Source organism: Salmo trutta, chromosome 38 (assembly GCF_901001165.1).
Source record: "Salmo trutta chromosome 38, fSalTru1.1, whole genome shotgun sequence".
Classification (NCBI taxonomy): Eukaryota; Metazoa; Chordata; class Actinopteri; order Salmoniformes; family Salmonidae; genus Salmo; species Salmo trutta.
In genome coordinates this window covers 8,228,889-8,246,031 of record NC_042994.1, presented here as the reverse complement: position 1 = coordinate 8,246,031, position 17,143 = coordinate 8,228,889, and the positions used below count along the sequence as shown (strand labels likewise).

The following is a 17,143-nucleotide window of genomic DNA, read 5'->3' as shown; positions in this document are numbered from 1 at the left end:
ATATTGGGGAAAGGTTCCTGTGGGGGTTGCCATGGAAGCCAAGAAGGGGAGTTGAGCTGTGTGTGTGTGTGCTCAAACACAATGCATGTGGGGGTTTGGGAGAGGAAGTGTGACCATCTGATGAATGGGCATGTGCCTGAACTCAATTTTATACACTAATTGTAGTCTCACCCATTTATTTCTAATGACTGGTCATTTCTGACCTGGAACACCAAAAAGTTAAATAAAACACCCAAAGTGTATTGAAAATCATCTAAATGTATTTTGTGTGTTCAGATGCCCTGTGTGGACAAAGTCATGGAATCTTATGACAATCAGATTAAATGAACTACATTTTTTCAAAGAGAGAGAACTTGTAAATCGGTCCAATTCGACCAGAACACAACAGGAGTGTTAAACCAGTTGTAACATTTTATTTTGAAAGAGACTTTTAATTTGAAGGATAGGGGGCGGTACAGAGAACCAGGAAGTTAACATTTTGTTATGACAGGTCATGTAAAATGAACTTTGAGTCCAATGTTTGTTTATTAGACTTACGTAATAATTAGGGTCATTTGGACCACAATGGCTGAATGCAAGAAAGAACACGGGTAAGCTTCCACAAGTGTCAGTTGTAGATGTGTTGTTCAAATTGTTGGCCATGCCCCTCGCGGTGTCATTTTTTTCTACAATTGTAGTCACACTATCCAGCCAGCATATGCTACAATTTTTCATATTATGCAAAGTGAAAGACCAAACTGTTTCCCACGACTCGTTACAATCGCGACATCGTTACAATGGCCTATCGTGGAAATATACTTGCAGGTTACTGTAACAAGGTCTTGTTTGACATGTTTGTCTTGACAATGTTTTTTTTCTGTTGTGAAAATGTCTGTCCGTTAATTTAACTATAGCTAAATGGCATGTCTTACATTTTTATAGGGAATGTGGGAAAGGCTGTTTCGTTGATTCAGTGATTCATGTGGATGTCAAGGTATGAGAAAGTTAAAGTATCATTTTTTTAGTACATTTTACATATATTTGTAGCCCATTGCTGACTAGTAGAGTAGGTTTCTGCACTGAGTGTACAAAACATTAGGCTCACCTGCTCTTTCCATGACATAGACTGACCAGGTGAATCCAGGTGAAAGCTATGATCCCTTATTGATGTCACTTGTTAAATCCACTTCAGTCAGTGTAGATGAAGGGAAGGAGACAAGTTAGAGAAGGATATTTAAGCCTTGATACAATTGTGACATGGATTGTGTGCCATTCAGAGGGTGTTTGTTTAAACAGGGTATGGTAGTAGATGCCAGGCGCACCGGTTTGAGTGTCAAAAACTGCAACGCTGCTGGGTTTTTCACGCTCAACACTTTCCTGTGTGTATCAAGAATGGTCCACCACCCAAAGGACATCCAGACAACTTGACACAACTGTGGGAAGCATTGGAGTCAACATGGGCCAGCATCCCTGTGGAACGCTTTCAACACCTTATAGAGCCATGCTCTGACGAATTGAGGCTGTTCTGAGGAACAAGGGGGTGCAACTCAATATTAGGAAGGTGTTCCTAATGTGTTGTACATTCATCACAGTATGTCCAGGCAGTATGCTTATGGCTACTGATAGCCTAGATGAATTAATTGTTGAACATTAAGTTGCACATTAACCTGAGATTGATCATCGTGGAATAAGATGCAGCCAAGTAAAAATGTGTAAGACTTTCATCATAAATCTTGATACAGTTGGTATTTTTAACCTTCCCTCAGGACTACTATGGGAAGACCCTGAAGAAAACGTCTGACCTGAAGAGTAATGCCTGCTTAGCCCCGTCTCAGCCCATCCCAGCCTTCATCCTCAAGGCTCTGAAGAAGATCCATCCTGAAGTCACAGCCAAGTGGGTTCACTATTGTAACATTGTACTTACAATGTAATTACATTTTGATAACATCAGTGAGTCATTTTCACACAGATGCATGTCTGTGTGTCTTTCTGTCTGTGTTTGCCTGTAGATTGTTAAGGATACGATTGTTGTGAATAAGATTGTTGAATCCTCCATGAATAACTGTGACACTTGATTCAATACACTCACCATGTAGCCCTTTGACCTGCTGTTGTTCTGTCAGGTACTATGGGTGTGGGCTGGTGGTCCCAGAGTGTCTGGAGGGCTGCAGGCTGCTGGACCTGGGCAGTGGCAGTGGGAGAGACTGCTACATGCTCAGCCAACTGGTCGGGGAGAAGGGCCACGTCACAGGCATCGACATGACTGAGGATCAGGTACACAACAGTGTGCTGTGGTGGTGACCATTCAATTAAAAAGTTTTTAATATCATAAGGGGCAATTGCTGAACACCACTTTGTGGTGCTTGTTTACAGTGCCTTGCAAAGGTATTCATCCATTTGGCATTTTTCCTATTTTGTTGCATTACAACCTGTAATTTAAATAGATTTTTATTTGGATTTCATGTAATGGACATACACAAAATAGTTCAAATTGGTGAAGTGAAATGTAAAAAATAACTTGTTCCAAAAAATTCTAAATAAATTAAAATGGAAAAGTGGTGCGTGCATATGTATTCACCCACTTTGCTATGAAGCCCCTCAATAAGATCTGGTGCAACCAATTACCTTCAGAAGTCACACAATTAGTTAAATAAAGTCCACCTGTGTGCAATCTAAGTGTCACATGATCTGTCACATGATCTCAGTCTATTTACACCTGTTCTGAAAGGCCCCAGAGTCTGCAACACCACTAAGCAAGGGGAACCACCAAGCAAGCGGCACCATGAAGACCAAGGAGCTCTCCAAACAGGTCAGGGACAAAGTTGTGGAGAAGTACAGATCAGGGTTGGGTTATAAAAAAAATATATGAAACTTTGAACATCCCACAGAGCACCATTAAATCCATTATTAAAAAATGGAAAGAATATGGCACCACACAAACCTGCCAAAAGAGGGCGGCCCACGAAAACTCACAGACCAGGCAGGGAGGACATTAATAAGAGAGGCAACAAAGAGACCAAAGACAACCCTGAAGGAGCTTCAAAGCTCCACAGCAGAGATTGGAGTATCTGTCCATAGGACCACTTTAAGCTGTACACTCCACAGGGCTGGGCTTTATGGAAGAGTGGCCAGAGAAAAGCCATTGCTTAAAGAAAAAAATAAGCAAACACGTTTGGTGTTCGCCAAAAGGCATGTGGGAGACTCCCCAAATATATGGAAGAAGATACTCTGGTCAGATGAGACTAAAATTGAGCTTTTTGGCCATCAAGGAAAACGCTATGTCTGGTGCAAACCCAACACCTCTTATCACCCCGAGAACATTACATTTACGTCATTTAGCAGACGCTCTTATCCAGAGCGACTTACAGTAGTGAATGCATACATTTCATACAATTTCATAATTTTTTTTTTTTTTTTTTTTGTGCTGGCCCCCTGTGGGAATCGAACCCACAACCCTGGTGTTGCAAACACCATGCTCTAGCAACTGAGCTACAGGGAAGGCAAACATCATCCCCACAGTGAAGCATGGTGGTGGCAGAATCATGCTACGGGGATGTTTTTCATCGGCAGGGACTGGGAAACTGGTCAGAATTGAAGGAATGATGGATGGCGCTAAATACAGGAAAATTCTTGAGGGAACCTGTTTCAGTCTTCCAGAGATTTGAGACTGGGACTGAGGTTCACCTTTCAGCAGGACAATGATCCTAAGCGTACTGGTAAAGCAACACTCGAGTGGTTTAAGGGGAAACATTTAAATGTCTTGGAATGGCCTAGTCAAAGCCCAGACCTTAATCCAATTGAGAATCTGTGGTATGACTTAAAGATTGCTGTATACCAGTGGAACCCATCCAACTTGAAGGAGCTGGAGCAGTTTTGCCTTGAAGAATGGGCAAAAATCCCAGTGGATAGATGTGCCAAGCTAATAGAGACATACCCCAAGATACGTGCAGCTGTAATTGCTGCAAAATGTGGCTTTACAATGAATTGACTGGGGGTGTAAATAGTTATGCACGCTCAAGTTTTCTCTTTTTTTGTCTTATTTCTTGTTTGTTTCACAAGAAAAAATATTTTGCATCTTCAAAGTGGTAGGCATGTTGTGTAAATCAAATGATACAAACCCCCCCAAAAATACATTTTAATTCCAGGTTGTAAGGCAACAAAATAGGAAAAATGCCAAGGGGGGTGAATACTTTCGCAAGCCACTGTATGTATGTGCAAGCCAAATTCCCCTTTTTTTTCTGTTCTTGTTTTGGAGTGCTGTTTCGGTCCTGGGAACACATCCGTTTTTCTTTCTTTATAGCTTGAGGTGGCCAGAAAGTACGTGGACCACCACACGCAGGAGTTTGGATACGAGAAGCCCAACGTGGACTTTGTGCAGGGCTACATCGAGGCTCTAAAGGAGGCTGGACTCAAGGAGAACTCCTTTGATATCATCATGTAAGATGCCATTGTTGGTTGTTTGTTTACCCTTGAAAGATTAGTTAATTTTTACAGTAATATCATAGTGATTAGAGTACGGTGAGGGTTCATTATTTGTTATTTGCCCCTTTTGTTGTGCGACAGATCCAACTGTGTGGTGAATTTGTCCCCAGACAAGAGAAAAGTATTGAGTGATGCTTACCGCGTGCTGAAGGTACACTGTGTGCTATACTATATCATGTACAAATCAGGTAATTACAACCAACAAAACTTCAATGAACCCTTTCAAGCTTGTAAGGGAGGTCCATGTCATGTTCCAGTTCTTAGAAGTAAAATGCTGTTACTGTACTTAAACGTGTCAGTGAAAAGTAATTAAGAAAGAGAATCCTTGCTTGGTAACATTGAAACGCAGAAGACACATTTCAGTTGACTGCATCATTGTACAACTGACTAGGTATCCCCCTTTCCCTTTCTTTCACTTCTTCTAAGCGTGCATACTAAATATGTTTGCTACTTCCTCTGGTTGTCAGGATGGAGGAGAGCTGTACTTCAGTGATGTCTATAGTAGCAGTAAGCTCTCCGATGAGATCAAGAATCACAAAGTCCTGTGGGGTATGTATGTCTACTAAGCAGCTTCTGTATTCCATTTCACACTGTTTTAGACTAGTTCTAGCTGCTATTTATATGTGTAGTACCATCAACAGTTAATAACCTAGGTGAACTGTAGATGTTAATGCTGTCGTTAGGGGAGTGTTTAGGCGGAGCGCTTTGGTGGGAGGACCTAGTGCGATTGGCTCAGGAGGTGGGATTCAGCCCCCCGCGGTTGGTCACGGCCAATGTCGTCACCGTGGACAACATGGAACTGGAGGCCGTCCTAGGTGAGATGTGTTAACTCGTCTTAAACATGAGACGGTGACATTTTTTTCCATCAGCTCTTAACCATATAAGTTACCATATAGCGGTTACATTGTTATAACATACTGGGTCAATAGCATTGATACATGGGACCCCACATTTTTAAGATTGACTGTTCAAAACGTTGATATTTCCTCTGGAATTACAGGTGACTACAAGTTTGTCTCTGCCACCTACCGTCTCTTCAAGATCCCCAAAATCTCGAACAAAGGCTCTCTGGTCATATACAATGGCAACATCACTGGTTTTGAGGAGAGTCTGGAGTTTGACTCTCAGTACACGTTCAAGGTTTGTACAAGATACTGTTTTGTGTTTTTCTGCCAAATGGAGTTTGGCTTTGCTCCTCTCCAATATGAGTATGTTTGTGTTGTATGGGGAAGTTAAAAGCAGAGCAGAAAACACATTTCCGATGTAACAGTTTGGCAAATAAATATTGGATCATATTGATCCTAGATCTGTGCCCGGTGTGTTTTCCACGGGAGTGTGTTTTCCACGGGAGTGTGTTTTCCACGGGAGTGTGTTTTCCACGGGAGTGTGTTTTCCACGGCAGTGTGTTTTCCACGGCAGTGTGTTTTCCACGGCAGTGTGTTTTCCACGGCAGTGTGTTTTCCACGGGAGTGTGTTTTCCACGGGAGTGTGTTTTCCACGGGAGTGTGTTTTCCACGGGAGTGTGTTGTACTCAGTGAGTAATATGTGTGTGTGTCTCCCCAAGGTGGATGAGGTAGTGGAGGTGGATGGAGAGGTGGCCAGCATCCTCAGCCACTCCAGGTTTGCTGAGGAGTTCACTTTCCAACCCCCCGGGTTACCTGCTGGATGTAGTGTAAAGAAACCCAAGGTTTGTACCAATACCAGGACAATTGCACCTAATGTGTCATAATACTCTGAGTTTTAGATGTGGTTGCAGGGTGTGTGTATAAATGTAATAATGTGTGTGTGTATAAAGTTCATGACAAATCCACTGACACCGTCCCACTGTGAATTCCAAATTGACCCCTAGCCCCTACGCATGCACACAGACACACACACACACACACACCAAGGTCAAGCAGATGTGCTGCAGTCACAACTAGGCTGCGTTAAAGTCCTGCTGGGAACCTTTAACCAGGAAGGAATGCATGTCCTCCTGTCAGCCAATGGAATGTCTCAATGTCTTCTTATCATGGTCCCTCATGGTCACTGAAACCACACACACACATTAGCGCAAGCACAAAACACACACACACTGAGGACTATATTTGGTTTGATTATGTTTCCTACAGTTTGAATCTTTTCATACTCCCTACACATTCTTCAGGCTGTGGGTGTTCAGTTTAGCCTTGGTCGTAAGGAGGCTGAGGCTGGTTGAGGTCTCATCCAGGTTGTATTCTCGTGACAAGTTTTATAATTCTTTATACACAGTATTATAACCGCATCATAATGCATTACACCTGTTGTCTCTCAGTAAAGGGTTACCAGTAGCTTCGGGACACAACATCAGTAGTCTGTGTACTGGTTGGACTCCCTGAGTTGTGCATCGTTCTGGTGGTTGGCGACGGACAATAACCATTCCACATTATAGCCGGATTCACCTACAACAAAACGGTTTCCTGTCAACAAAAGCATATGTATAATCTCCAGGAACTCTACTTACCAGACATAAAGTGAAATGTGTCCCTCGCAATCAAATAAACATCTGAATCCAACTTTTGTCCAAACCGCATCATATTCCTGCTGTGTGAACAGTGGTAGATTTCGTGGGAGGAAGTCTTGTGTGAAGGGAGGGGTCAAACTTGGAAGGAATATGGTGCGGTTCGAGTAAAAGTTGTATTCTGATGTTTATTTGATAGCGAGGGACTTATTGCACTTTATGTTTGGTAAGTAGAGTTCCTAGTGATTATACCTATGCTTTTGTTGACTGGAATTTTACGGGGGTGTAGCTGGCTATAATGTGGAATGGTTATTGTCCGTCGCCAACCACCAGAACGATGCACAACTCAGGGAGTCCAACCAGTACACAGACTACTGATGTTGTGTCCCAAAGCTACTGGTAACCCTTTACTGAGAGACAATAGGTGTTGTGTCCCAAAGCTACTGGTAACCCTTTACTGAGAGACAATAGGTGTTGTGTCCCAAAGCTAGTTACCAGGTACTTTATTTAGTTTGCTCCTAACTCTAGTTTAGATTATTATTATCTCTACCTTTTACACACTCTCTGTTGCAAGTGAACTCAAAGGGCAATCCGATCTGGGCCTGTATCCACAAAGCATCTCAGTGTAGTAGTGCTGATCTAGGATCTGTCCATATAATCTTATCTTATAATGACCTAAAAGGCAAAAACTGATCCTAGATCAGCATTCCTCCTCTGAGATGCTTTGTGGATACGGGCCCAGGTCATGATCTCATGCCGTAATAAACTGTATGGAAAGTATGTACAGCTTGTACAAGCTACAGCTTCTTCAGGCAAACGGTGAAAAGATAAACTAATGGCAGATAAAAAACATATTGCATAGTCACAAATACCGATCCAGGGTCGTGATTCATATTATTGAAATGGTATTTCTCTGTAATTATCTTCAAATATTGCTGAATTGACTGGAGGTTATATGGAATGGACCCTAACCTTGTGAGATAGTAGAGTTATTATCATATAAGGCTTTTACATAACGCACTACCATGACGTTGTGTAAATATGGCATGCGGTGTTTTTCAGTGATTTTCCAGGGAAACCAAGTGCTGTCTGTCATGCTGTGTGTCATTGCAGGTGGGCACGGTGAATCCCTTTGAACTGGTGCTGCAGCTGGGGAGTGCAACTGTCTCTTCTGCCACAGGGGGGTGCTGTGGTGCAGAGTAATCCTTTTGCAAGTGATGGGGTAGCCAAGATATGAGAGAGACACAGAGAATGATTTTACTGTGTATGAATAAACAATAATTGTAATTCATGTCAAACTATGGATTTTTTGTCAAGCCTTAGGCTCATGTGTTAATTGTACAACTGTGTGAATATTATCATAATCCAAACACATTTCCGGCAGTGAAGAAGTGGTCAGTGTGTCTCTCTTTAATGAAGTTGGCCTTAGATTTCAAGATGGGTGTGTGGGAGAGAAATGTAAAAAATATATCCACGGCAGTGGAGGCTGGTGTGAGGAGCTATTGGAGGATGTGCTCATTCTAATGGCAGAAATGGAATGGAACGGTATCAAACATCGCTAATATGGAAACCACGCTTGACTCCGTTCCATTAATACCAGCCATTACAATGAGCCCGTCCTCCTTTATCTCCTTCCACCAGCCTCCACTGATCCACAGGGGAAAGCACACTCGGGATATCAGTTATATTCTTAGTATTTTCATTTCATTCATAAACACCCAAAGTTTCGACTAGGTATTTTTCAAGGGTGTGCTTTGTGAGGAAACTCCTGCAGTCTGTATTCATACAAGTTCAAGTGAACAACGGGTGGCAACAATTAGTCATTTCAATTAGACAATTGGTTAGCAATCAAGTCTCAATTGACAATATATTTCTATATACAATGTTTACAAAGGTATACATATTGGACAACACATTTAGACAGAATCATAGGTCAACATGATTTACACTGAGTGTACAAAACATTAAGAACAGCTTCCTAATATTGAGTTCCATCCTAACAGCCTCAATTCGTTGGACTCTACAAGGTGTTGAAGGCGATCTACAGGGATGCTGGCCCATGTTGACTCCAATGCTTCCCACAGATGTGTCAAGTTTCTACTTGTGTGCATGTATTGACATGTATGTGTAACTGATAGACTCATACACCATACATGTTAATGTTCTTAAATGTATGTCAATTGTATTTTGTCTGTAATGTCTTTTTCATTGTCTGTCAGACCCCTGTCGCCATTGGCTATTTGGGATCCTAAAAAATCAACATCAAATCAAGTTAGCTGGATGTCCTTTAGGTGGTGGATCATTCTTGATACACACAGGAAACTGTTGAGTGTGAAAAACCAGCATACTTGCAGTTCTTGACACAAATCGGTGTGCCTGGCACCTACTACCATACCCCGTCCAAAGGCATCTTGTCTTACCCATTCACCCTCTGAATGGCACACATACACAATCCATGTCTCAAGGCTTAAAAATCCTTCTCTAACTTGTCCTCCCCTTCATCTCCACTGATTTGAAGTGGATTTAACAAGTGAGAATAAGGGGTCATAGAATCCAGATGAAAGCTATGTCAAGGATGGGAAACTTTGACTCATCATGAGGGGCTGCAGTGGCTAGTGGGTCTGCATCACAGGAGGTTGGTGGCACCTTCATTTGGGAGGACGGGCTCGTGGTAATGACTGGAGTAGAATCAGTGGAATGGTATCAAACACGTGGTTTCCAGGTGTTTGATGCCATTCCATTTGCTCCTATGAGCTGTATTCCCCCCAGCAGCCTCCACTGGTCTGCATACCCACATCCATAACCCCTCCCCACCTTTCGGGCAAAACATTTTATCAGCCCCATTCATGAGAGCTGAAGATATACGCCATTGGGCGTAGAAAACACGTTGCCGTGAAAATGTTGGTATTTTATAACTAATTTCATGTAATTCTACTCATTTTGTCATGGGGTGGAGAGAAATTTGAAGTTTTACAGCTAATTTCCTGCTATTCTACACATGTTGTCATAGGGTGGGGAAAAATGTTTAACTGATGATCAATGTGCCCCACGCCGGCCGGTAATTCGATCATGCTTACAACACGTTTAGATAGCTGGCCACTAGACTCGTTTAACAATCAAACAAACGGAGCTGACATGGGGTAAGTGAGTGACTGCTGATGCACAACCAAATGTCGAAATTGCACCTTGTGTGTTCTATTATTCTAACTCTCAACAGTATGTTGAGACCCCGACTGAGTTTTTTTTTTAAACTCTTCCGCAGTCCGACAAAAGGGCCGCATGCAGCCAGTTGCACATCCCTGGTCTATTTCATTGGAAGAGCAGGTGTTCATAATATTTTGTAAACCATTTTATCAAATAAAATAACATTGTATTGGTCGCATACAAATATTTAGCAGATGTTATTGCTGGTGTAGCGAAATGCTCCCATGACTTGTGCAAAGGCCAAACAATATTGATACAAATAAATCTAAACAAAACATGGCTGTGATACAGTAGGCTAAATGTTTTTAAATCCAAAAGAGATCGAGTTCCTCATTACGTCCTTAGGGGAGACAGTGTCCAGGTAATGGATCAAGAAGCATTATCGTTTTACTAGTTTTACCATTAGCCAGTTCTTGAGAAATTGTAGGAACTGCTCATCCATATCTGTATGTGAGACAAACACTGCTGCTTTGTCCTCCCGCTTCCAGGAACAGGGATACAAGGACACCTGGATAAAGACAGCCTACAATCGGGCAAAAGACACTGAGAGAGATCAATTGCTGAGGCATGCACAAAATTGAGAAAAAAATATTTGTGTGTTTTCACTTCTACCTTTACACCGCTCTTTAGCAATTATGAACATTTTAAATAAACATTGTCACATATTGACGTCTGATTCCAAATTAAAATATGTGGGCTATTCAAAGACCCACCCCTGTTCGCCTATAGGAGAGCACGCAATCTCAGAAATGCACTGCTCCAATCAGATGTGGGTGCGCGTCTACAGCCCAACTGCGCACTGTTGGACACAGTCCCTGCTACAACTACATCCACTGTCATTAACACCTATAGACTAGTTAGCTGACAACGTCTAGCTGACAACGTCTAGAAAACTTTGCGCGCGCTTCAAAGGCGCAGAAGTGCATGTGTTGTTATGGTTCTGGATGGCCAGATAGCTAGCAAAAATGACAAGACACTGCCCTGTGGTGAATTGTAAGCGGCTCGTGTCTGCTAGTTGTTTCTTGTTCTTGATACCAGGTATTTTTGTTGTTGTTGGTTATTTGACTGTCACCTCAATGCTGACATGGCTAAAATTGGCTATCTACCTAACCAACAACTGTAACAATGTATTTGAGAGATAACAAGTGTACATGGAGAAACTTTATTTATGTTTTCAATAAATATTGGCGACTAACTGTAGTTTACACGTTGTCGACAATCTAAGCCAACCCTGTCGGTTTTGCCCCATAGTTGTGCAGGCGTCGGTTTTGTTGATAAACAACCAGCCCCTGAAGAGCACGGAAATATTCCATCACCCAAAAACAGGAAAAAACCCACATATATATATGTAGTAGAAACATATGTGCTTCATCTGATGTTGTTTATTTGCTTTGCTCCATGTTCTGATATGTCAGGCAGAATAGGCCTATTATCCATGAGTTGACATGTCATCATAATCCCCGATTGGACAGATAATGACTCTGCTACCTCAATGTGATATTGTAATACTATCCTACCTATCCCTCCGTTTTTTAAATGATGCCCAATGCCTACTTTGTGAAAGTAGCCCATTGAAATGTGATTCATGCATAACACCGCATCATGCGTGGGCTAAATTGCCTATTAATGATGGGTGATTAATTAATGCATTTGCACACTTTGTATGATATAACGAATTATGTTCACACCAGAACATTGTAGGCTACAGTATTCAAAATAAAATGTCTTATACATGCGTCTAGGCATTTTGCGTAATTATCTGTTTATTAGGCTAATATTACGCATGGTAATTACTGTACGTTTTGTCTATCTATATCATTTCCAATGCCTATCATGCATTTGTATTGGTTTGGTTGGTCAACCAACCCCCCCTACAATTAGGCTTTGCAGATCATCTTTAAATAGCCTACAAGACATACCATACCCTAAGCTAAAAAATGCATTGTGATTGCTTGTTTGGTCATCTTAAGGAACTAATCTAAAATGCATAAAGAATGTCACAGAGCCTAAAAGCATGCATTCCATTCAGCCCGCTGAAACAACTCTCTCCCTCTACCTCGCTCTCCTCTGCAATGGAGAGAACATTGCATAATGACGCACCATTCACTCCGCTCAGATAAATCAAATATTATGGATCTACCCACCAATTCATTATTTATTGGTTGCCTCTGAAATCCATCTGAAAAAGTCACGAGGACAGTGTCTTGGGCTTTTTTTGCTTGAGGTGCGCTTGTTTTGGAATTTCATTCGTTGGAGCTGCGGCGAAAACTCCGCCCCCGTCCAACTGCCGCACTGGATTGGGTGCTACCGTCGTCTGTCTCCGGGACATCAGGGGAGGCACGAGTTCGCTCTAGGAGTAATCAGTTTCGGACTCGTAGTGGAACCAAGCGCTTGGGTCCCCGATGCTGCACAAATCACGGCGACCCCCGGTGGAGATGAAGGCGGACTCCGATTGGCTCTGATTTTTAAAAGCCCTTTTCATTCAGGAGGTTGCCCATTATCAACATGGCTGAGCCGTCGGCCCCAGTACCCTTTGCAAAAATGGCGTCACTTAGCCGGGTTCGAGCTCTGACGATGATTTTCTTAACTGTCAGCGGTTGTTTGGTCACCTCGATAAGTGGCAAGGAAGGAGGGGTAGAGTCGGACACGGTTATCATCGGGCTCCGGTTGGAGGACACGGACGACATTTCCTTTATGGATAGGGGCTACCTACGGGTGAGTGAACGGTCTCGTGTCAAATTGAGGGTCTACGGGCAAAACATAAACAACGAGACCTGGTCCAAAATTGCATTTACGGAACACGAGCAGATCCGACCAGCCGGGGACATCGACAGCTTGTCGGGGGACAACGGGAGCAAAGAGGATACGTCCGCGCATCCCTGCGGTATCAGGACCTCGGATATAATCATCTTGCCCAACATCATTCTAAGTCGCAGAACGTCGGGAGTAGTTGAAATCGAGGTCAAACCCCTTCGAAAAACCGAGAGGAGTAAATCTTATTACCTGTGCATCGCCACCTCAACACCTGCCCACCACGCCGCCGGCCTGCACGACCCATGGACCGAAAACACCTGGATTTACCACGACGGAGATGACACTAAAGTGATAGTTGTGGAGGAGAAGAGGTTTCTTCTCCCCTTCTGGCTTCAAGTCATCTTTATTTCCATGTTGCTGTGTCTGTCAGGCATGTTCAGCGGGTTGAACTTGGGACTGATGGCGCTGGACCCAATGGAGCTCCAAATAGTCCAGAATTGTGGCACAGAGATGGAGAAGAATTATGCCAAAAAGATAGAGCCAGTTAGGAGCCAAGGGAATTACCTGCTTTGCTCACTTCTCCTAGGCAACGTGCTCGTGAATACAACTCTAACTATCTTATTTGATGATATTGCAGGTTCTGGGCTGATAGCTGTGGTGATGTCAACTATTGGAATTGTCATCTTTGGAGAGATTGTCCCTCAAGCCATATGCTCAAGACATGGCCTTGCCGTTGGAGCCAACACCATTTTCCTCACCAAGTTTTTCATGCTGCTCACCTTCCCCGCGTCATACCCAGTGAGCAAACTTCTAGATTACCTTTTGGGCCAAGAGATAGGCACTGTGTACAACCGCGAGAAGCTTTTGGAGATGCTCCGAGTCACGGATCCGTACAATGATCTGGTCAAAGAGGAGTTGAACATCATTCAGGGCGCCTTGGAGCTACGGACTAAGACAGTGGAGGACGTGATGACCCCGCTAAGAGATTGTTTTATGATTCCAGGTGATGCTATCCTCGACTTCAACACCATGTCTGAAATCATGGAGAGCGGCTACACGCGCATCCCCGTGTTCGAGGGCGAGAGGTCCAACATTGTGGATCTATTGTTCGTGAAGGACCTGGCGTTTGTCGACCCAGATGATTCTACGCCGCTGAAAACCATCACTAAGTTTTACAGCCATCAGCTGCATTTTGTGTTCAATGACACCAGGCTGGATGCCATGCTGGAGGAGTTCAAGAAAGGTGAGAGGGGTTTCATTTTTTATTGGCCCGACTGTATCCTGTCAATCAAATGATCATGCCATTTCAAGAGAAATGTGGAATGACTGTTCCATCATGGCTTTCATTTGGCATGTCTATGGTCTAGGGATTCATTGCAAATGTGAGAATGACGTTTCATCGGAACACAGACTGATTATATAATAACCTAGAGAAACAAGTGTTGCTATGCATTAGTAAGCAGTCAATTCACTGTATTACATCTCCACTGTAGATTTCTATTTATGGCATTTTATAGTTAGGGAAAACATCACAATCTTCAATCAGGAGGTATTTGCCTCTGGGAACAACACTGTCCCAGTTCCAAAACTGTATGTATAATGTCACACACTTGACATAATAATATCCAGGTCAGATCCCCTACTATGATAATACTATGACATCATAGAGAGCTCAAATACCATTTCCCTCTGGAAGATGATCAAGTAATGTGTGTCTTACTGTCTTATAACAGATTACTGTCATTTAAAACTTGACTGAGACACATGAATGACCTCATAGTGCAGATGGCCTGCTGTCCTTCAGGTGTCTCCTTGATGCCCCAAGTGTTTCAAGTGTGTAAACAAAGATGTTAAGCCGAAAACCGACTTTCAGGAAGATGGAGTGTGGCGTTGCTCCATCAGGAAGGGTGTCACAAAAAATCCCAGATACAATAAAAAATGAAGTGAGGTGGGGTGGGGTGGGGAGGAATGGCATCCTAAAGTAGCTGGCTGCCATTCCTTGCCAGGTATGTAAGAGCGCAGTTGTTGTCACCGCTTGGGTCATTTCCTGCAAAGAAAAGGTGGAGAGGGGGAATGTTCATGTTATCTTTCACCATCACTTCCATTCCTCGTTAATGTTCACACGGTTCCCCTCACCTCTCTCTCTCTCTCTCTCTCTCTCTCTCTCTCTTTCTCTCTCTCTCTCTCTCTCTCTCTCTCTCTCCCTCCCTCCCTCCCCCTCTCCCTCCCTCCCTCCCTCCCCCTCTGTGGTTTGTGACTTGCATTAGGATATTCATTCATGGGAATGGTCCAACCGCGTCAGTGCTGAGGTTATCAGGTGGGGGCATCTTGTTTGAGAACCTGCTTAAATCCCCTCCTCTCCCTACTCTAAGTTGTGTGCATTGCCTCTGAATGATGGCGGTGATAACTCCCTTTGTCCTGCCCACTAGAATACAGTCGTGTGATTAATGAATAACTCCTCTCTCTTAACACCCACGGAGTTACACTTTATGACATAGTTACTCACTTTGTAAAGTTTTCATTTTAATGTGAGTTTTGGTTTCGTCATAGTCTGACACTGACAATCACACCTGTCTGTTGATAGCAGGAACGATATACGTTTTGATCAGGCAGATTCTGTGCACACGGTTGTTACATCATTACGGTTGTTACATCATTACGGTTGTTACATCATTACGGTTGTTACATCATTCCGGTTGTTACATCATTACGGTTGTTACTTCATTACGGTTGTTACGTCATTACGGTTGTTACGTCATTACGGTTGTTACATCATTACGGTTGTTACATCATTACGGTTGTTACATCATTACAGTTGTTACGTCATTACGGTTGTTACGTCATTACGGTTGTTATAGCATTACATTTTTACATCATTATGGTTGTTACATCATTATGGTTGTTATAGCATTACATTTTTACATCATTACGGTTGTTACATCATTACGGTTGTTACAGCATTACATTTTTTACATCATTCCGGTTGTTACATCATTCAAGTTGTTAAATCATACATTGTTTTACACCATTACGGTTGTTACATCATTACTGTTTTTACATCATTATGGTTGTTATATCATAAAACATTTTACATCATTACAGTTGTTACATCATTATGGTTGTTACATCATTACATTTTTTACATCATTACAGTTGTTACATCATTATGGTTGTTACATCATTACATTTTTTACATCATTACGGTTGTTACATCATTATGGTTGTTACATCATTACATTTTTTACATCATTACGGTTGTTACATCATTATGGTTGTTACATCATTACATTTTTTACATCATTACGGTTGTTACATCATTATGGTTGTTACATCATTACATTTTTTACATCATTACGGTTGTTACATCATTATGATTGTACATCATTACGGTTGTTACATCATTACGGTTGTTACATCATTACGGTTGTTACATCATTATGATTGTTACATCATTACGGTTGTTACATCATTACGGTTGTTACATCATTACGGTTGTTACATCATTACGGTTGTTACATCATTACGGTTGTTACATCATTACGGTTGTTATATCATATTTTTTTTACATCATTACGGTTGTTACATCATTACGGTTGTTACATCATTACGGTTGTCATATCATATTTTTTTTACATCATTACGGTTGTTACATCATTACGGTTGTTACATAATTACGGTTGTTATATCATATTTTTTTTACATCATTACGGTTGTTACATCATTACATTTTTTACATCATTACGGTTTTTACATCATTACGGTTGTTACATCATTACGGTTGTTACATCATTACGGTTGTTACATCATTACGGTTGTTACATCATTATGATTGTTACATCATTACGGTTGTTACATCATTACGGTTGTTACATCATTACTGTTTTTACATCATTATGGTTGTTATATCATAAAACATTTTACATCATTACAGTTGTTACATCATTATGGTTGTTACATCATTATGGTTGTTACATCATTACGGTTGTTACGTCATTACGGTTGTTACATCATTACGGTTGTTACATCATTACGATTGTTACCTCATTACGGTTGTTACATCATTACGGTTGTTACATCATTACGGTTGTTACGTCATTACGGTTGTTACGTCATTACGGTTGTTACATCATTACGGTTGTTACTTCATTACGGTTGTTACGTCATTACGGTTGTTACGTCATTACGGTTGTTACGTCATTACGGTTGTTACATCATTACGGTTGTTACGTCATTACGGTTGTTACA

The 17,143-nt window shown here is 42.0% G+C and overlaps 2 protein-coding genes across 4 annotated transcripts in view; both read left to right on the top strand.

The window, feature by feature from the left end:
* Positions 1-447: 447 nt before the first annotated feature.
* On the top strand, positions 448-8,238 carry LOC115177793 (arsenite methyltransferase). The gene is made up of 11 exons (XM_029738758.1): positions 448-590; positions 922-973; positions 1,746-1,873; positions 2,103-2,253; positions 4,280-4,416; positions 4,543-4,612; positions 4,929-5,010; positions 5,145-5,276; positions 5,462-5,601; positions 6,026-6,148; positions 8,054-8,238. Exons 1-11 carry the CDS (start codon positions 565-567, stop codon positions 8,141-8,143), a joined length of 1,131 nt encoding a protein of 376 aa, XP_029594618.1. The 5' UTR covers positions 448-564; the 3' UTR covers positions 8,144-8,238.
* Positions 8,239-12,356: 4,118 nt separating this feature from the next.
* LOC115178407 (metal transporter CNNM2) overlaps positions 12,357-17,143 on the top strand; it is a 57,790-nt gene continuing 53,003 nt past the window's right edge. For all 3 annotated transcript variants that reach the window (XM_029739585.1, XM_029739583.1, XM_029739584.1), the window contains exon 1: positions 12,357-14,141. In XM_029739585.1, coding sequence (XP_029595445.1) covers positions 12,650-14,141 — 1,492 coding nt within the window. In that variant the 5' untranslated portion in view covers positions 12,357-12,649. The remainder of the gene's footprint in view (positions 14,142-17,143) is intronic.

Excerpts from the sequence above, each read along its gene's own strand:
- LOC115177793 (XM_029738758.1), top strand. The coding sequence starts at position 565 with ATGGCTGAATGCAAGAAAGAACACGG. Across the intron at positions 5,011-5,144 it reads GAATCACAAAGTCCTGTGGG|GGGAGTGTTTAGGCGGAGCG; the intron begins GTATGTATGTCT and ends TGCTGTCGTTAG. Across the intron at positions 5,277-5,461 it reads GGAACTGGAGGCCGTCCTAG|GTGACTACAAGTTTGTCTCT; the intron begins GTGAGATGTGTT and ends CTGGAATTACAG.